This window comes from Cupressus sempervirens, chromosome 10 (genome assembly GCF_028749045.1).
Source record: "Cupressus sempervirens isolate cs-2001-9-10 chromosome 10, ASM2874904v1, whole genome shotgun sequence".
In the NCBI taxonomy this organism is placed as follows: domain Eukaryota; kingdom Viridiplantae; phylum Streptophyta; class Pinopsida; order Cupressales; family Cupressaceae; genus Cupressus; species Cupressus sempervirens.
In genome coordinates, this window is record NC_143127.1 from 452127429 (window position 1) to 452149638 (window position 22210).

Below are 22210 nucleotides of genomic sequence, written 5' to 3' on the forward strand. Positions count from 1 at the left end.
ATGTAAGAGACATGTCCTCGGTTTCCTTGAGGGAGCCATCCCCTGTTCTCCATGTTTCTTGAGGACAGCAATGGTGATGGCAACGCAATGCTCAAGGTCGAAAACGCATCCCTGTGGAACACAGATTTGAATTTCCTTTTTTAGCATGGATCTTTGCTGAACCTTTAAGTGTGCTTACCATAAAGAAGCTACAACACAAGTTTGCTCCATGGTAATTAGTTATTCAGCTTTGGATGTAGTTATACTAAAATCTCCACCTACAATAAGTTTACCATTTAAGCACTTGAACCAACCAATTATAATTATTTAAATATTTTGCAGTTTTATGGATTTATTTTCTTTGAAGACCACAATGAAGAGACACCAAAATAAACCAAATACGCAGGGTAGTGAACAGTGTACTACTTTTCCAACCTTTTAACTAAAATTCAGTTTGAGGTGTACACCTCAAGCTAGATTGGATGCTGATAGGCAAAACATTTCAGAAAACTCTAATAAATCTTGTCATAGACTTAAGAAATTAATATCTAGTTAGCAAGACATTCTAAACTCCAGCTTTAACATTACATAGTTCTGTCATCTACATTGTTAATCCATTCTTCAGCTTTGCTTGCGATCAAGAGGGAAGAGCAGTTTTCACGTCCAGTTGTTTCAGATTCCACAATTTCTTTCAACTTTGACAATGCTGAGTTTGTCATCCAATGGAAAATAAATATGGTCAGTCTCAAGAGCTGAAATGTATAAAAGCATAATTGCTACAAGAATTATAAATTTTTTTATCAGAAATCATATTTTTTCTTGATAAATGAAAATAACACAATAGGTATATATTCAAAAAAGTGATGAATGCTAGAAAAGATGCCAGTTGTAAAACAGTTCAATTCTATTTCTTAATCTCAAACCTCTGATGTATTACACATCAAAAGAAAATCAGTATACCTGCAAAATAAAAAGGATGAAGTTCTTCTATCGATTCTGCTGGTAGTTTGTAACTGCTGTAATTATTATTATCAGCTTTATTTAGAAGCTTCTGGAAGCGTTTGATCTGCAAGAACATAAACATTCAGAATTACTGCAAAACAAAAAGGAAAAGAAAGATTACGGCAATTTATTTCTTAGCTTCTAAAAGTTTAAATATATGCAGAAGTAGAAATTAAAGACACAACACCAGAGAAAACATGTAGAAATACAAAATAAGCTTAATGCAGAAAAATAAAACTCCTTATGAGAAATAGAAATTGAATATTAGTAATGTCTGTTGGGAATGTAGAATCAGAATAAGTCATGTCATTGTATTAAACTAAAAACCCTATCATTACTGTTGGAAAGAACAAGGTGCAGATTGAGGATCTACACACAATTTTCTTGAGTTTCCTATTCTTTCATTAATTTATTATTCCACTATTTGATTGCCAGCTGCAATAGTTGCATTTGTCTGTTAATATATGTTAATCTGTTGTTTTAATAAATTAAAAAAATCCTTTAAGCTAAGGGAAAAAAACGAGTAAAACCTTGCTTTCCCCAATCAATTCTTTTATATTGATTCCACCATTCTGATGCACTCCACTTCCATCAAATTTAGGAAACTCCATTAAAACTAGGGTTCTAAAAAAATTATTTCAATGCATCACCTTCTCACCAAATCTAGTTGACCAAACTTTGACATAATCATCTAATACTATTGTTAGCCTCAAAAGTTCAAAACAAAACATACAAATAATTGACCCTAAATGAATTTTCATAAGCTTTCCTAAAATGTAAAACAGAAAATTTTTGGGATTTGCAATGTAGAGCGAATCTATGAAAGACACATATGGGTAATAACCGACTCAACATTGATGATAGATATTTGATTTTTGAGTGTAGCTTCCCTAGATGATCCTACAAACTAAACTAAAAATAACTTGCATCCGTTTGACAAATATCATAGATGGAACACTGACACAGTACTAGGCAAGTTGAAAAAACTCACTGAGTTCTTGGGCTCTGCAAGTTTTCCTGACTTCTACTTGCAAAGTTTTTGGCAAAAACTCGGCAAGTCGGCTTAAAAACTCCACGTGGTCTCATTCCACCATTTAAAGGGAAGTGTTTCTCATTTGTTCACTTCTATTTTGCCTAGGGGGGAAATAGTCTTCGAAACCCTTGCAAACTGATTTCTGTCAATTTGGAGCAGATTTGAGGTGGCTTTTGAAGAAAAATCAGACCCTCTACTCCAGTTGCCCCTTCACCTCATATTGGGGGTGCTGCCTCCAAATCCCCGTTGGAAAAAATCTTAAATGAAACTGCAGTGATGAAAATGGGGAAAAATTAACCTCCGAATCTGATTAGACTCCATATAACAACATGAAAGAGGAAGATGTAATTGTAATGATGTATTTACTTTCAGTCTTACAAAAACTATTTACTATTTCGCTTCTAGTCATTAAAATTCCTCATGAGAATGCGATTTTGTACCTAGTATGCGTTTAAATATATCTAGACTCAGATTGTTTCTTTTGTGTTCTCATTTATTGACTCATTGGATGCATCTTCTTGTTGGATTTTGCATTTAAAAAATGGACTTCTAATTGATTTTAAGCAATTTTTTAATTTCCTGAGTTTTTGCTGAGAACTGTGGAGTTTTTCCTGAATTCTTTTTCTAGGACTCATCGAGTTTTTGGTTTTGGCAAGGTTTCCAACTATGACAGATATAGTCAAATCTTCAAAAACTCTTCCACTTAGTAAGATCTACACAATCATGATGGATATAAGACAATGTAGAAGATAGATCTCACATAACACAAGATGTTTGTGGGCCAACATGCCCTAGTTTAAAAATAATATAAATCCTTGAAGTAAGGTAACACCAAACAATACTCCTTACAAGAGAAGCCACTCTACACTATGTCTCCAAGAGATCCTAGACATAATATCATGTTCAACACACCTCCTTCAATGATAATCACCTCCTTTATCTAGACCATAGTAACGAGACTCGCCGCGATTCGGGCAAGTCGTCCGAGTCCATGTGTCAAGTTACCTCAGCCAGGTCAAAATGACTCGTGACCCTAGTTTGGCAGGTCAACTAAGCTGACTCGGCTGGGTGACTTGGCTGACTTGCCTAGGTGACTTGGTTGACTCATCTGACTCGGCTGATTTTTATTTTTTTGCCTTTGTAGTTATGTAATCAATGTATTTTATGTAGGTGATCAAATTACCTTCTATTTTATGATGTTATTGTGTCTTTAATCTTTATTCAATAATGGGTGCATGGAATTAATTTAAATCCAAAAAAATCTCTAAATTTCAAGGGTTTTATCACTTTGCTGAGTCACCGTTGAGTCACAGGCGAGTTCAAGCCAGGTCACGAGTCAACTTACCCTTGCCGAGTCCAAGCCGGGTCCGAGTCTCGTTATTTTGATCTAGACCTCCTAATAACTTAATGAAGGCATAATCCCACACAATATCATGATCAATACACCTCCGTGCGATGATAATCACCTCCTTTATCTATTTCTCCTAATAACATAATGGAGGCACAATCTTAGTCAAAGCCCACTCATCACCTAATATAATTTATTCTACAAGCTATCCACACAACTCAATATAACTAACATTAGGGATTTATACTACATGTCAGCATCTCCATCCACCTAAATATATTATGATATCATATTCCTAGGTACAAGAAAGTTTCCCAGAAAAAATTTGATAGGACCATATGGCAACATGCAACTACCAAGATAAATCTGGTGAAGAGGAAGGTGGATATCATCATATCCCTGCCATAATAAGAATAATTATGCTTTAAGGATATCATCTCAAAAAAATTTCACAATTTTCTTAAAGATGATATGATTAGCAAGCAAGGAAGGCTTGTCATGGAGAATATCCTTCTCTATGTCTAAGCAAATCGTGTATGCTCTATGTCTTCATATATCCATGTGTATGCTTTGTGTTTTATGTTATCCTCTGTATTTGGTTCATATATGGTGTATTTACAGAATGCCTTTGCCATGAATATCTATGATTATGTAATGTCTCCTTTTTGTGACATTAGAAAAATTATAAGTCCAACTCATAAAATAATTTTAAGGTGACTTATTTGGAGCTGAATGCAGATTCTTTAAGTCATTTTAATTAATAAGGGAAAAGGGTGACAAAGGGGGAAGAGGATGAAACACAGAGAAAGGGAAGCTGAAGAGTCATAGTGATGCACTAAAAGAAGGAATGGAGACACATTTCGTATGCTTGGATCCATTTTGATTTTGGGATTTCTCTTGGAGAAATTGAGGAAGCTTTGAGATTTCTTTTTGAAACCTGAGGACAGAAACCTTCAGCCATACTGGTCGATTGGACAGCAACCCAGTTCATCAACGGTGGTGGATTCTCAATGGAATTTACAATTGTATTTCAGGTTCTTTGTTTATCCGATCTGATTGTTACTACTGTGTTTAGGATTGGATTATATTTTTTTATTGTACTGTTGATTATTATAATGCAATAACAGTTTGAGTACATGCTGGTTTCATTACTGGATATTCTAAAATCTGTTGCATAAGTCTATTTGTATATTTCTAAAATAAATTTGAGGAAATTTAGGGGAGAATATCCAGAGGGGATGTTACAGTGGTATCAAAGCTGGTTTTCCTACTAGCTTGTGAATTTTTATTTGAATCACATTTACAAAAAAGTTTTATCAGAGGTAAATTTGAGAAATATTTTATCCGAATTGTTCCTGTGAGGATTTATGAATAAGAAAAATATGGGACATTTCCAGAGTTTGAAGTACTAATGTGCAATATCAAGATTCGTTGGTTCTGAGTATTATATTTGAAGGATAGATTAAGAACTCTATATATCAGAGAGTTAATAACTTGTGGACTCAATATATATAAAAGTAAGCCTGGGTGAAATATTATTGTTACAATGAATCTCTATGGGAGTTGTTATTAATCTTTCACTTTAATTAGTTTTGGGGGATCGTTCGTTAAATATATATACTAAGTTGCCGGTTCGGATTCTAGTTCGGATGCGGGTTCGAAATTCGTTCAAAAAAAATTGGGCTAGGTTCGGATTCGTTTTGGGCTCGTTTGTACAAAAAAAAAAATATTTAAATTATATATATATATATATAAACATAATATTAAAGCAATTTAGCAAAATATTAGTTAGTAGCCATAATATCAAGCAAATCTGGTAATTCAGTAAGATAATGGTCAGAAATGACAAGAAAAGCTAAATAGAGAATAAGGTATGGTATTTCGGTTGGATGAAAGTAAAAATTGTAAATCAAATAGTGTCTTTTAATTTGGAATTTCTTACTGCTATATTCTGTTGGCAGATTTTGCTCTATGGGTAAACTTGAAATGTCTCTGAAACTTTGCAATTGGTCCTAGAATATTTAGGAGCCTTAGCTTTTCAAGCAGTGCTTCATGGAATTAGAGCTCAGGTCATTCTGGGTTTAGGAAGAGACACATTGTAGGCTGCTGGAGATCATACCCGTTTTAGGTTCACCTGATTTGCTTGATATTATCATAATACACATTTTAGGTATTTTGCTGCATTATAGACCAAAACGGGGTCATTTTAGGTTCGTTGCTACTCAAAAAGTGCTTTACTCCAATGTTGAAAAGTCAACAAAATAATGTCATTTGCCAAAGCTGCTATAAATTCATTGAAATTCTGCCCGGGCTCCACAACATTTAACACATTTGCTACAAATTCCCCCAAAATCAACCAGGGTTCAAAATATCGAATCCGCAAGGAATTTTGTAGGCAATAGACGAATTTGATAAGACTTCGAACTGACTACGAATTTCAGGGAATCGAATGTCGAATTTGAGGTTTTTGGAGTGAATCCAGCAACTTAGCATATATACAAATTTCTCTTAGGAGGCCAGAAATTTGTCATGGCATTCTTTACAGCAAAAGAACTTCATAGCATTGAAACAGGGGTCAGCATATTTGTTACCAAGCACATATTTATCCTAGAGTTCCTTGGCATCATTACACAACATTCTCAATTTGAAGATTTTTTTTTAGGAAGCCTTTTGATACATGATAACCAACACTAATTATTTATTGCCATGCTCCTAAAGTCTTGGACAAAACCAAAAAAAGGGGGGGTCCTGTATTTTTTGTGTCGAACCTTTACAGAATTGTAAATATATCAAGGGCAAGCATTTGAAAGTGTTTAACATTGTTACTGTGTACCACCTCAGCTTACATAATTGTGGAGTTACCAAATTGGAATGAATCTTTGAGGAGAATATATTAATTTTATTTTTGAGGGCTCAATTTACATTATGTTTTACACACTATTGGAATATTATAAATCCGCTAAATCGAAATTTGGTCTGAGTTTATATTGATTATAGTCGAGTCAGGATATTTGTGGGCCTGTTTCCTTACTTTTCTAAGACGATAACGTTTGCACTGTTAATATTGGCAGACTATAGTCATTCTTGATGCCATTGAAGAAATATTTAATTATTTCAACTAATTGAAGGATAGCTTCCAATGAAGTGAGGAAATTATTATTTGTGGGTATTTCAAAAATTATCACATGGAAGTTATATTTGCGGAGACATTACCATAACATGTCACATGAATAGCTGCCGAGGATAAATGCTTATGGCGAGGACAACCTATGGAAGCCATCTGGAAGAAAAAAATAATAAACCCAAGCCATATTAGTGAATTCAGTTGTGTGGGGGTGGCCAATAAAGTTAAATGTGGTGAAAAAGTTATTAAGGGCGATGTTTCTCAATGCTTATCGGGCTTTATAAAATGTGCAAGATAATTTAATTGCGGGACTATAGCCTCAGTGAAATATTTATCGACATAAATATTAATGTGCTTGGACTATTAAAAGGTTTTATCTTTTAGCAAAGACTATAGTTCAAAGACAATAATATTTTATGGCAACATTACCAGAGGTTTTCAGTGGACACCATTACAAGGGTTGAATAGTGGGATTCTCTTGAAACACTACTAAGCGTTACAAAATATTATGATTGTGCAATATTCTTTGAGCCTATCATACAAACCATTTATTGTTTCCTAAATTGGAATCATTTTCTTGATACTAATGTTTGGCATTTATGATCCACAAAAAAAATTCTCATGAAGGGATTAAGTTCTTTTATTAAGATTGGGACTACCAGCTAAAGGGGTTTGGTGAATTGTACCAATATTGAACTACACTCTCGTCAAACCAAGCCATTTCACGGGAACTCCATAGCTCTGAGGATTACATGCCAGCATCTAATGGTTTGTGAAATATCCCAAACCAAATATTTACTCGATTTCTTTCTCAAAATAATATTTAGAACTTAAACATATGAAGATGCATTACAAACCAACAATATACACCAGTAAATTCTCATAAAGTCTCTTAAAAATATGTTATTGCATTATACCTCAGCAATACAATAACTAGCATGCAAAATCCAATCTTAAACACAATTTTATAGTCGGATTGGAATACTAAGAAAAGAACCTGTAAGCATGCACGAGACACTTGATGTGACGTCTCCACGGACAATGGTTTTGCGTCCACAGTCTACCAGCATGAGGGTTGACATCCTCATGCTAGATGAAAGCTGAAGCTTTCCAAATAACTCTTGCAAGAGAGCAATTGAAATCTGAATCATAAACCTAAGCATGTCAAAAGAAAGAGTCTCTTCTCCTTTTATTCTCACAGCTGTGACTCTTCGACTTCCCTCTTGGCTTTTCATCTTATCTCTCCTTGTCATCTTTAGCCTACTTTGAATATTAAATTGACATTTTATAATAAGAGCCCATGCTTTCATAGTCAATTTTTATATCATATTAATGTGTCCTTTAATATTTTCTAATGTCCCAAAAAGGGGACATTACAAATCTCCCCTCCTTTAAATTGCTTGTCCTCAAGCAATTAGTACCAAGATCCCATATGGATCTACAGGTTGCTCTGCAGCCCAAATTGAAAACAAATCCGGCCATACTACAAAGCAAGGTGTCACTCTACAATCTATCTGTCAATTGGATCCTTAGATCCCATATAACTCTATGAAGAAACCCTACACCTATAAATTGTACGACTTTAATCATCATCGCATCCAGCCTCAAACAGAGTAGTAACTACAACAAAATCCTCAATAAGCCATAGATACATATTGTCAACACCTAGATCCCAAACCTTGTTGCCATGACCATCTGATATGATGAGGTAGAAATGTATCAAGGGGCTATGTATAACCTAGTATATGGTGACAACCCGACCTAAATAAATGATGAAAGAAATGAGCTGCTCAAAAGCTGAAACTAACATCACGGGCACATCAAAAGCCATAACGTCATCATAAGTCTAGAGAACCCCCAAGTACACAAGTGCTATGAGTAAGTATGAAGCTGTAAAGCCATTCACTATGATTGAAACATAACTCTCATCAATTCTCCACCAAGATCTAGTCAAAAGATGTAGGAAATCCATCCAACTTCTATATGGGTGGAAATCAAGAACCATATTTGGACTGATCCAATGACAAGCAACAACAATCAATTCACCACTCCCATCTAGTGACCAAGTTTCACTGCTACGAGTTGTACCAGGTTCCAATATTCTGAAATCAAAATCATCCTCTTCATGGCAATCAAAAAGAGTTCCCTTGTTTATCACAAAAAGGGCATTATCGGAAGTCCAATCTGCATCTACTTCAAACAAAGGGTTGTCTACAAACTGAATGAGATCTGAATTTTTGGTACTTGATCGTTTGGGGTAGCTATCCAAGTCATACGTCTACTGAATGCTATCAAGTTCATCAATTACTTCTTGAAAAAACTCCTACCTCTCTTTACCCTCATGTTTCCGAGAGTGATTCGTGATCCTAATCTGATTTTTTGCTTCCTGAAGAGAAATCTGAGCCTCATCTAATGCCTCATGAGTATACTTAAGCTCTCTATTGAGCTCCATAATCTCCTTCCTTTCTTTATTTGATTGATCAACATGTATTTCAGCAACCTTAAGAATATAATCCCTATCGGACAACAAACATAAATAATCTGATTTCATAGTTTCGAGAGTTGTTTTGATCACCTGCAAATCAGCAACAAGCCAATCTCCTTCCCCTCCCTTTTGAACCTTTCTATAGAGATCCTCAACCATCTTGTGAGTTCTATCATAACGTACCAAAGATAACACAACCATGTCTTCACTAACCTTTAGCTAGTTCTTTAAGGTATACATTTCATTGTTGTCTTGTAGAAGCGGTTCATCGTCTTGCAGTGTCATCTTGGATTGTTCCTCTAAATTTATGTCATGGGCATAAGAAATATTTGGTTCATCGAACCTCTCAAAATCATATGCCTCCTTTCCCTCGTTTTTTTGATTTGTATGCAGAGGCCAAAGTGTTGTCATGTTATCATTTGCATATAAAGGCTCATCATACAAGGACTCCAACCTGCTATTATCTCGTGTGCAACCGATCTCATCAACCTGCCTGTCAAAGCTAATCTCCAAATCACAAACATAGAAACTTGCACCTTGTGTAACATCTTTTGCGTGATCACAAGAAGGCTGCAAATCAATGGTGGTTGACTGCTCTTCTTTTTTAAGACCCTCTATTAGATGATTTTGGTCTGCTGGAAATTCTTTGTACACATTTTTGCACTGGTCTTTTGCAAGGATATCCTGAGCTAATTCCAAATACCTCATTTTTGCCACATTAGTCTTATTTTGGTTCTCTGTATGAAAATCTATGTAATCACGGAACGATAAGTCATTCTGAACTAGGGTAGGAAGTTTTTTATACTCTCTATATATGTCAAGTATTTCTACTCTTATATCGGATTCAAAATTCTAGGCTAATTGTGTGTGTAGCTTCATAGTACCTTCCCTGATTTTATCCAAACCCTATATTTTGAACTTGATAAGAATCAGGAAAATCTATAAGAACCTAGAGCTATGAAATTCCTGAGCCTTTCTTGCTTACAACACTGTTCAATTTATAATGGCATGAATTTTTAGGACATGATATGGCTATAGCATGTAATTGAGTTCCTCTTAGGCCATCGAGCAATCCGGCATGCATCTGGTCCCTGTATAGACGGCTCTGATAGCTTTCTTCCTTCTCTTTTGGTGAGAGTTAGCTAGGCTCTCAAATCTCATACCAAATGGAGTCTGCAGCTAATTGTGAAGTATAAATTTGAACACGATTTGAGAACAAGACTAAGAATGGAGCCCGTTTCAGCAATTCATAAGCTCCTGTGTTCTCAATTGTTGCCTGTGTAAAGAAAACATCATCAACTGCTTCATGGGAATGAAAATCATATGGAGGTGTAAACTGGTGCCCTACTATTCCAATTTATTCCTTGACTGCTGCTAGTCAATTTTCATGTTAGAAGTTATCCAACTATAAAAGAATCCAATGCTGTCCAAAGAATCGACTGCCAAATTCACTAACAGTTGTAAAACATTGGTTGGTTGATTTCTAAAAATTTATGTAAATTCCAGTGCATGAACTTCAATTGACTATCCTCAGGAAGATCTTTGTTAATTTGTTTAAGAGCATTGGCGAACTCTGCACATAGAATACTTTCTCGAGGCTTCTTCTCATGTCCCTTGATAAGATTCAAAACAATGATAAGATTCCCATATCTCTTTACAAGACTCTCAAAATCAAGTTTTGTAGCCTGATATGTCAGATCTTTCATTTTTTTTCAGGTTTTAAATTTAAGCGTGAAGTTTCCTAAGACCAGTATAGGGGTATTGAGCTTCGGTGCTGAACAACAGAACAAATGTGCCGTGGACTTCTTCAGACACAGCTTCAAAATAATCTGTTATGTTTCAACATCCTTTGCTACTCTACCTTTATCATTTAACTCCTTGTTTCAATTGCCTTGTTCCAACATAATGCCTGGGACGTCTGGCAATGAGAGCCAATCATTAATCTGTCGTCATTCCTAAAATATTATAACTCTCCAATCAGGTAGCGAATATGTAACGACAACGCTAGTCCCTACAATCAGCTAAAAATTAGCTCCCGATGGTAGTATAAGGGATGTATCTGGAGTCCCACGTATTTTCCGCTCTACTAGAACCTATGTCCAACTCACCATAACAGAATGTGAAATATCAACCATGTAAGTGCTTTGTCATCACTTTTGAAACTCGTCTCATAAAAAACAAACATTTGTTATCTTTTTAAGACTTATTGATATCAAGGAATTTATCGATGTATACTAACAATTCCTTCACTGTCATAACTGAAAAGCAATGATACACTTGTATAAGCTTCCCTTCAATAACGCCAACGCTAACTCTTGGAGTTACCACTCTTTCAGCGATAACGGTTCTTTGAGCTTCTGCAGGTCAGACATGGTTCTCTGATGACGATAATGTTTGTCGAGAATATGCAACTCGCACTCCCATCCAACACTTTACGGGAAGGTTTAAACTTGAACAATCTAATTACGTCTCTTCATATATTGGCCGGGTCCTAACAATTTGATTTCAGTAACTGTTGCACAGATATTTGATTATTTGACTACCCAGTAATCATTCAAACAGAGATTACTACTACAGAACCACTGCTTTCACGGAATCAAATAGATGAGATGTTGGCATTCAAAAAGGTAGTCGTCGATTAATTTGGGAGACTAGTTCTTGTTTGAACTGTGGTGATAGTCGATACTTCAACGAGAAGTCAACCAAGTAGTTCAGAGTGTTACATTAAGGATGACTCACAACTATGCTTTCTTCACACGATTTCAGACTCGACAAAACAATACCACAGTTGGCACCAATATTTCGGTGATTGCCAACTTTAATGTTCTACGTAATACAAAGTATAACACTCATGCGGCTGAGGGAAGCCTGCCTCCATGTGTGATACCCGGCTGGATTGAAGACTTGTACACCTAGCTAGTGTGTACCCACCCTAACGGCTTGTGGTGATAAACTTAGATGCTCCCTTCTCCACACTCTCACATGCCATCTAATATTGCTATGTTAATTGTTGATTGAATCTTGCATTATGACAAAAAAACTGCATACATATACAAATTAAATTGAAATATTGAGAAAAATAAAAATATACTCTGCCATTTGACACACATAAAACTCAGAAAGGAAATTCCTTCGCAACCAAATCTGCTGACAGATATTCAGAGAGAATTATAGGCAGTTCAGGCAGCCTATTACATATTCATTCTAAAAAAAATTTGCACCAGGTTCAACTAAACTCGGCAAATCAGATTGTGTGCAAATTGTTTGACAAATTTTCAGTGGAAACAGGGACAGTCTTTTGATGCATCAGTTTTGGTGGAAACAAACCAAGATAAATACAATGGAAAATCTGAAAAGCAAGGTGTTCTCAAAAGAAATTAAGAACACCTTTAATTGTGGAGAATTAGGAAACTTGCTGAAAGAAGCAATAGGGAATGAATTGTACATCATTGGACTGCAATTGAGCTCTATGAAAAGTATGGATGGTGATCTTACCAAGCTGGAAGAATTGGATTCATGTATATCCAAATGGATCAGTTTGATTGGAGGCTTTTGAATTGGGCTTTGCAGCCCTTCATGGTTGCCTTAGTGCAATAATACAGATTAACTGAACATCTAAATGCTAAGTAAGACTATTGGTTGCCTCTTGCCCTAGTGAAATTATCAGAATAACAACTCTTGTTACACCTTCAATGATAGCATCTTGAAGAAGGTTATGCAACTGGTTGTGGACAACCTAGGTGGACTACATGATGTTAAAAGTCCTACTTTTGGTAAGAGGGCTAAGATCTTGGAACTTACAGCAAAAACCACATTTTTCATCATCGTGTTGGATCTCAGCTGTTGAAGGAATGATTCTTCAGTTGTTTCAACATTTTTTGAGTGAGTTTAGGAAGCATCATCCAGACAAGGTGAGACCATGCAATAGAACTATCATGTTCCTAACCTTAGATGAGGATGATGAAGTATGCAAACAATTACAATCAAATTTGTTAGCATTCTGGAGAGGGGAATACAAAATTTAACTAACTGCTTATGAGTTCATGGAGGAATTGATTGAGCATAAAAGTGAGAGGTTTCAAGATCACATGACGGGCAGTGAGTTGACATTAATGGGCATACATGTTGCAAGATCTCAGGAGATGAGCAAGAACCAAACGAGGAAAGAGAAAACTTGTTTGCTTGCAAGTTTTCTTGATCACTTGCTCACATTTGTAAGGGCAACAAGGAAGTAGAATCAGCCAAAGAAGTTCAGATCAGCGATGAGGAAGTTAAGAACCCACAGTTCAGCTCCAACATAATGATACCCAAGCTTGTAAGGAGTTGGATAATGGTAAAGGATACTCTAGCCTCTTAGTACCAGTGACTTGGAAGTTTTTATTAATGAGCATTTTGATGTTCCCAATAAAGAAAATTAAATTTTCCCCGATTATGAGTCAATTGAAAATGATGACAAAGTAGAAGATGAGACTAGACATTTCGAGGTGGAGGAGAATACTTTTAATGAAATGGGAAATAGTCCAACCTATGGGTTGTTCAAAATTGTAACCATGAGCTAGACCATGTGGATGACACTATAGGAGCAGATTAGAATGAAAAATCTGAAAGCTTATGTCTAGATGAGGAATTTGGAGCATACAATTTGGAGGACAAGCTTAAGGTCTCAGATGACATGGTTGTTGCAGCCTTAGTGCATTTTGACAATACTCAAAAATACGTTGAAGAAACAATGTGGGAAGTACGAATTGTCAAAAGAGAAAAGCGGATAGTGAGTGGAATTAATAGTGCATACCTTCACACAATTAAGAGGGCATTGAAAAAGATGAAATCAGATTATTTGAAGTTGCTCAAACATGAGATATAGCCACTAAATATGCAAATGATACAAAAGAGGTAGATGAGATTTGTCTTTAACTAAGTATGACGCGTTACTCATCACATCAGGCTGAAAATCAGGTTTCTTTGGCAGCCACTCACGAGGAAGATGATCTTAACTCTAAAACCAAGGAGATCATAAAAATTGTAGAAGGAACCCATACCCTTGGTGAGAATGAAGATTTACTTGGTATTTCCATTTTTCCTTATCCAAATGAGATACTTTATACTAAAGAAGACCCTAAGAACCAGCAAGAAGTCAAGCAAAAGAGTTCTGATTTTTATAACAGCAGTTGCATATCTTCACAATATCATGAGGATGAATTTTAACAAAGTGATTCTAGTTCTGATATTTTATGTGATGGTGAATATTTTGTCAATGGACGTGAAGATTTGATTGACAATACATGTGGTGAGTCAAAAATTTCAGAGTTTTCCCCAATGCACACTGAGGGCTTTTACAGTCCTCCTAGAGATTTGACGCCAAGTTTTTATGATATGGCAGCCATCTACTTCTTAATTGGAGACTTTATCCTTACCCCTTTTTCAGTTATTTGTGGCTGCCCTGTTGGATCTACTATGACATTCTCAGATTTAGCTTGGTCTACAGGAGTGGAGTTGCATGGGCATTTGCAGAGGTATGAATATGTGTTAGATAGTGCACATGAGATGGAATTCTTTCCAATACACAAATAGTGATAACTTCAGCACCATTTTGGATGTCATTACATTTTATAGAAGCAACATATGGTGGTCTTATGAGATGATCTTTGTGCATGGTGGAGATAATTTTGGCATTGTTGAAGTGATCTGCTTGCTCATGTGGCTGATACATGACCATGGTGGATTGATGGACATCTATTCTACTCCTAGGATCGAGTTGATAGGCTGACTTGGGATGTAGGTGTCGATAGGATAGGAGCATTGTTTTTCAAGGATCATAGTGATTGGGATCATAGCTTGGGGCATGGACTTTTAACTTCAGAGTAATGCGACAAACAAGTGTAGTGGTTAATAAGTAGGAGATAATTTCTAATGAGCTTGATGAGCTTAAGGGGCTTTCTAATGAATGGTTCATAAGGCACAACACTTGGTGAAGGTTTTGCAAATGGGGTTGCAAGCGTTGGGTTTAACCATGGAGGAAACTCCGTAGTTAAGTGCGCTCAGGCTGGAGTAGTACTGGGATGGGTGACCTCCCAAGAAGTCCCAATGCTTCACCCTTGTGAGCATCACCTAGATCCAATGAGTGCTAAGTGTTCCATTTATTCTCATGAGAGATGGATTCATGTTGAATCACTACTCATGAAACATAGGTCAATGAGTTTGACTCGAAAATCACACAGCTAAATCTTGATAGTAATATCACAATTTGACTTGCTGTGGAAATTATCTCCTACTTATCAATTGATGAGCTTAAGGGGCTTTCTAATGAATGGTTCATAAGGCACAACACTTGGTGAAGGTTTTGCAAATGGGGTTGCAAGCTTTGGGTTTAACCATGGAGGAAACTTTGTAGTTAAGCGCACTTAGGCTGGAGTAGTACTAGGATGGGTGACCTCCTAGGAAGTCCCGGTGCTTCACCCCTGTCAGCATCACCTAGATCCAATGAGTGCTAAGTGTTCCATTTATTCTCACGAGAGATGGATTCATGTTGAATCACTACTCATGAAACATGGGTCAATGAGTTTGACTCGAAAATCACACAATTAAATCTTGATAGTAATATCACAAGTGTAGTGGTGTTTTTCAAGATGACTTGGCATCCAAGGATCTTACTGAGGTATATGCTGCATACTGATATTTGATTTCACAGCATGGCACGTCTTGATACCAAAGTTTCCAAAATGAGCTATAGAGCAACTTGCACCGATATATAGGATCCTGGTATTGATTTATAGATTTATGATTACTCGAGGACAAACAATCTCAAGGAGCATGGACTGTAAAGTCCCCTTTTTGGGACATTAGAAAGATTATAAGTCCAGCTCATAAAATAATTATAAGGAGACATATTTGGAGCTGAATGCAAATCATTCAAAAGTCATTTTAATCAAAAAGGAAAATGGGTGACAAAATAGGAATAGGACAAAAGAAAGAGAAGGGGAAGTTGAAGAGCCATAGTAACACAATAAAAGAAGGAATGGAGACTCATTTGGCATGCCTGGATTCAGTTTGATTGTGGGATTTTTCTTGGAAAATTTGAAGAAGCTTCTACATTTCTTTCTAAAACCCAAGGACAGAAACCTTCACACATACTGGTAGATTGGACGGCAACCCAACTCATCAACAGTGGTGGATTAGCAACAGAATTCGTAATTGTATTTCAGGTTCTTTGTTTATCCAATCTGACTCTTACTATTGTGTTTAGGGTTGGATATATTTTGTTATTGTGTTGCCGATTATTATAATGCAATAACGATTGTAACAGTTTTAATCTAAGTACATGTTGGTTTTATTATTGATTATTTTGAAAACTGCTGCATATGTTTATCTTTATATTTCTAAAATATATGAGGAGATTTGGGGGAGAATATCCGAGCGGGATATTACAGATTAGGATACAACATGTTCCTATCATGAGATTTTTATTCTTTTAATTGATCTAGAATATGAGAACAACTAGAGTGAACCAAAAGGATATAAAGTTATTAGATTTGAGGTCATAGATGCCACTCATGTTATTGTGCCGACATTGGATCAGTCCAAATCAGTTTTTGATGTTATTACAAGATGTATTTGTTCCTTATCTCAGAGTGATGAGAGAAAACTTGTCTTTAAAATTACAAATTCTCAAAGCCTTGGCCAATATCAGAGTTGCGCAGCAAAAGTTAATTATATCACAAGGAAGACCTAAAGATCACAAATCTCCTAGCGTTAGCCTAGGGACCCTAGCATTAAAAGATTTGATTAAACTATCATTACCTAACAACAAGCAATCTTGGGAAGGCTAGACTATCATATCCTCACCATAATTAAAATAACCATACCCTAAGAAAATTGTTTTGACAGACTTTGCAACTTTCTTAAAGATGGTACAATGAGCAAGTAGGGGAAATTTGTCATAAACATCAACTAACTTGATAAGGGACACCCATCATGATGATGCAAGAAGTAATCCATTAGTATCAATGATCTTAACTTAAGATTAAATAATGTGATAATTATCTTAATTAGTGGGTTAAACAGAGAAGGTGAACTACATTTGGTCAATAAAACACAATCCTTCGTAGAAAGACAACAATACCAAGGGTCGCACTCCTTTAAAGATAATGATTGTTAGCTAACTGGATGGTTCCGACGGTATTTTGTATTCTGTAGCCGACGGTCCGGCGGTGTTTCTGTATTCTGTAGCCGACGTTCCGGCGGTGTTTTTGTATTCTGTAGCCGACGGTCCGGCGGTGTTTCTGTATTCTGTAGCCGACGGTCCGGCGGTGTTTCTGCATTCTGGAGCCGACGGTCCGGCGGTGTTTCTATATTCTGTAGCCGACGGTCCAGCGGTATTTTGTATTCTGTAGCCGACGGTCCAATGGTGTTTCTGTATTTTGTAGCCGACAGTCCGGCGGTGTTTCTGTATTCTGTAGCCGACGGTCCGGCGGTATTTTGTATTCTCTAGCCGACGGTCCGGTGGTGTTTCTATATTCTGTAGCCGACGGTCCGGCGATGTTTCTGTATTCTATAGCCGACGTTGTCGATAGATAGTTTGTAGCGGATAGAATATTTGTGGTCGACGGACTCCTTCGGGAAGGTTCGGCGATAGTATTTATAGCCCGTCTGGGATCTTTGTAAACCATTATTCATTTGCTATTGCGAATATAATTCTGCTATTCTGCTATTATTGTCTGTATGCGTTGATTTATTTACCTGCACGATAAACATTTGGCGCCGTTGCCTTATGAATCTGGAAGGTGGGAAGAATGAAGACTAATGCCAAATCAGCTTAACAAGAATCGGAATAAGGCGAAGGGAAAAGATGGAATCCGTACTGCACAAGAACATTTAATTCTAGCACAGCAGGCAAACCGCCGAAGGAGGTTCCAAAAGCTTGCCGACAGAAACAGGAGTGCGGAGGACTTGTTGGAGGAGACTCAGCAGCGGGTGGAATTGGTGGAAGAAGCACGGGAGGAGTTCTTGAACTTGTGTTCTCCAAGGGAGGAAAACTCTGACGGAAGAGCATCGACTTACACGGCTCGCAGTGCCAACGGAGCACGAGCGTGGAGTGATCTCTTCGTCCAGGATAGACTTCCGCAGGAAACAATTTTAGAGGATCCTTCTTCTTCACCAAGGTTCGCAGTTGTCGACACCTCCGGTGCGGGAGTGCAGACCGCCGGTGTGGGGATTCAGACTGCCGGTGTGGGAGTGCCGACCGCCGGTGTGGAAGTGCCGACCGCCGGTGTGGGAGTTCGGACTGCCGGTGTGGGAGTGCCGACTGCCAGTGTAGGAGTGTCGATTGCCAGTGTAGGAGTGCAGACCTCCGATGTGACAGTGCAGACCTCCAATGTTGCGATGGCAAGACCCAAAGAGAAGTTGCCGAAATTCGAAGGCGATGGTACAGCCGACCCCATCCGACATTGTAAGACATGTGAGACAATCTGGCGGGCAAATGGAATAACAAATGCCGACGAATGGGCCAGGCAATTTCCGGCAACCCTACGAGGTGTCGCGATTGATTGGTTTTCGGATATGGATCTGCAGAAGCTGGATACATGGGATAACATTAAAAAGGAGTTCTTGGCAGAATTTAAACTCTTGCGGGATGATAATGAAATCGTAGCGGAAATTTTCAATACCAAGCAAGGGAAGCACGAAACTGTCTGTGTCTACGCCAGGAGATTAAAAGACTTAATAAAAAAAATGGAAAGCAAGCCAGCGGACGGATTGCAGAAAAGGTGGTTTGTGGATGGCCTACGCTCACAGTTGCGGAGGAAACTGAAATTTTTCCCATCGTCATCATATGTGGATGCGTATAACAGAGCACTGGACCTTGAAAGTGAACAGAAGACAAAGAAGAAGAAAACTAGCTCCTCTAATTCTGATGACGATGAGCCTGCCGGAGATGATAGCAGCGACGACGAAGGCAGCAACAAGAAGGTTCGTGCCCTACAGAAGGATATGGTTTGTATGATGAAGGAATTTAAAAACATGCAGAAGGAGCCAAAAGGCAGTGAGCTATGGTGCACAGAGTGTAAGACAGACGGGCATATTAAAGGATCGTGTCCAAAGAACCAATTCTGTGACATTTGTTAGATCATGGGCCATTCGACAAAGGAGTGCCCCTTTAACATGAAGACAAGAGGATCTCCGCAGGTGTTTCTCACACAGGAGGCTTCCCCATCGGGTAGTAGCGGAAACACGAATACCGCCAGTGCTACATCCGAAGGATACAGGAATAATAACAGAGGGCAAAATAATAACAATAATAACAATAATAATGGGAGCCGAAGTCGAACTCAGTATGATGCAAACGGACGGCCGATCGTTCAATGTCGAGCATGTAATTTGTGGGGTCATTTTGCGCGGGATTGTACAGCGGCAAACACCGAAATTATTATGCAGATGGTGCGGACCCGGCGATCACAAAGATTCCAAGTGTCCAAAGGCTGGAGTAAACTTGATCACTGTTGGCACAGATGTAAAGGAGGTTCTGGCAATTACACGGAGGCAAGCGAAGGAAAAGAGAAAAGTGGGAGAAGCGCAGGCGGACATTGCAAAGGCATCGTCAGCAGGGACATCTCAATTGAAGGATATCACCGGCACCTTGGCAAAGAACTTTGCAGAACAAAACATTGTACGACAGATCTTACAAACGGAGATACCAGTCAAGATAAGTGACCTCCTTCTCACAATGCCCCAGTTACGGACGGCCATTCTGAATCATACACCGTTTTCGAAAGCACCGGAGGACACAAGAAGGAATAGTAGGGAAGTGATGACAACAGACCCAATGCTGCTGGCACTCACCTCCGGACGGCATCCGGCGGTCGTCGAGATGGGGATTTTGGGAAATGTTTTGACAGAGACAATTGTTGACAGAGGGTCCGGCGTGAATGTCTTACCGGAGGATACCTGGAAGTTGGGAAAGCTGACGTTGTGGCCACCTACATTCCAGTTGCTCACCGCGGACCAGCACGGAATCAAACCGTTGGGAATCTTGAGGGCGCAACCGGTAACCATTGGTACGCAACCATTTTTATTGGATTTTGTGGTCATTCTATTAAAAAGAAAAGGATATGATGCTATTCTGGGACGGGATTGGTTGGTGCAAGCAAAAGTAAAACATGATTGAAAACGCAATACCCTATCAATGGAGCGCGGAGGCAAAAGATTCATAATTGACCTGCACATGCAAATGGTTGGCGAGGAGGCAGCATTGTCAGATTCTGACAGTGAAGGCGAGAGTGATGACAAAGGAAAGAGGAGAATGGAACCGGATGAAGGAGGAGTATTGAGACTTGATGGAGGATCGAATGACGACGACCTGGATTCGGTGAATGGCCTTTACCACTGGCAAATAGAAGACTACGAACTCTTTCCGAGTTGCAATATGCTAAGGGTCGACGAAGATGAGAAAAGGGAGGAAAATGAATGTCCGGAGGAATGCAGGGAAGCGAAAGAAGGAAAAGCTACCATGGCTAAAGCTGAGAGGAAGAACATACAGTTTGAACACAGAAAAACGAAAGATCCCACTGTTTGGGACATGGTGAATGGACCGCGCGGAAAGAAAAGGTTACACCGCAGCATAAAATTAGTGGAAGGGCACCGACAACAAAGAAATAATCCAGTTGCACGACGACCGCAGGCACAGTGGGCGACGGAGGTGGCACAGAACAAACGTCAGACGTACGACGGTCGGAATAAAATCAAAGTGGAAAAGTTTAAAGCCAGATGGCTTGGACCATATCAGATTCAGAAGGTCAGCGACAATGGAGCGATCAGATTATCAACTCTGGACGGGCAAAAGATACCTCCGGCAGTCAACAGATCCAAATTCAAAATATATGGTGCCAGGAAGACTCCGTCACTGTCACAGGATGGCCAGCTGACTCCGTCATCATTGCAGAATGGTGACGCCTGGAGGCAAAATGGAGGTACCTCTGTTATTTGATTTCTTTTGGAAAAAAATTAAAAAAATAAAAAAATAAAATAAAATAAAATAAAAAATAAAAAATTGAAAAAAAAAAAAAGAATAAAAAAAAAAATTTTAAAAAGGGGCCCGCGGACAGAAAGGCCTGCGGGCAACTGCTTGTCCGCGGGCAGTAGAAGTCCCACGGACAACTGTTTGTCCGCGAGCACTGAAAGTCCCGCGGACAGGTTGGCCGTGGGCAGAGAAAGCTGCGGATGGTCTCGCGGACAATCTGTCTGCAGGTGATTATAAGCCCCGCGAGCAGCTGTCCGCGGGCACAAATTTTTTATAAAAAAAAAAAACTTCCTCCACCAGGCCGTGGGTAGGAGAAGAAAGGCCGCGGGGAGGAGAAGAATGGCCACAAGTAAGGAAAGATAGCCCGTGGGTAAGAAAAGTAAGGCCGCGGAAAGGACGCAGGTGTAATTAAAAGATTCAGCTCCGCCAGTCAGAGTTTCTCTTCCACCAAAAACAAGACCGCGGGCATAAAACTTGTCTTTCTCCGCCGGTAACAAGGGAAGGTCCGCAGGCAGTCTTCGCCGGTAAAAAGAAAGGCCATGGGTAAAAAACATTCCCGCCAAACTCCATTCCCTCCTCCAGCCAGACTTCCACGGGAAAACAAAGACATAAAGAAGAGTGCTTGTTCTACCAGAAGAAAAAGAATTTCTATGTGCAAAGGGATTTGTAGTGGATTGTAGAGGAAGCAGTGTAAAAATTAAAAATAAAAAACGACGACAGAATCAAGTTGTTCAGAATGAGTGACAGATGATGCCAAAGGGAAGGGAACACATCCGTGGTTGCCAGAAAGAGTGCAGAATCGGCAGATAATGACAGAAATGGTGTGTTCCGTGCATTTTTGTGTGGGTTTCGAAGTGCTAATTTGGTCTTAGCGGCGAGGGGCGCTACCCCTCGACCCCACCCTATACTGCGACAGGGAGCGCACCCGGGGCGTTGCCCCCTGGACCCCCAATCGTTGTGGATATCAGTCGTGGGAGTCTGACCAGTTGAGAAGAGTTGAAGTTGCTGCAGGCATGGACTTTCTGTGTACCAGAGGCAGTGGGAGCAAGTGTTGGCTGTGAGGCTATCTTGGTGGATGCGTAGAGAGCTCGGGAGGAGCTGATCATCCAATTGGAGGCAGTGCAGCGACACTTGGCTCAAGGTACCGAGGAATTGAAAACAAAGAAAGCAACACAGGTGGCTATCAAGGTCAGCTTCATCAAGGAGGCAGTGTTGTGTTAGCAGAGGCT

General features: G+C 38.7%; 1 protein-coding gene across 7 annotated transcripts in view; it reads right to left on the bottom strand.

The window, feature by feature from the left end:
• Positions 1-274: 274 nt before the first annotated feature.
• Positions 275-22210, bottom strand: part of RH1 (RNA helicase 1) — a 124027-nt gene continuing 102091 nt past the window's right edge. For all 7 annotated transcript variants that reach the window (XM_089804752.1, XM_089804758.1, XM_089804754.1 and 4 more), the window contains exons 9-10: positions 940-1045; positions 275-685 (exon numbers count right to left, since the gene is read on the bottom strand). In XM_089804752.1, the coding sequence (XP_089660878.1) occupies positions 564-685; positions 940-1045 (228 nt within the window). In that variant the 3' untranslated portion in view covers positions 275-563. The remainder of the gene's footprint in view (positions 686-939; positions 1046-22210) is intronic.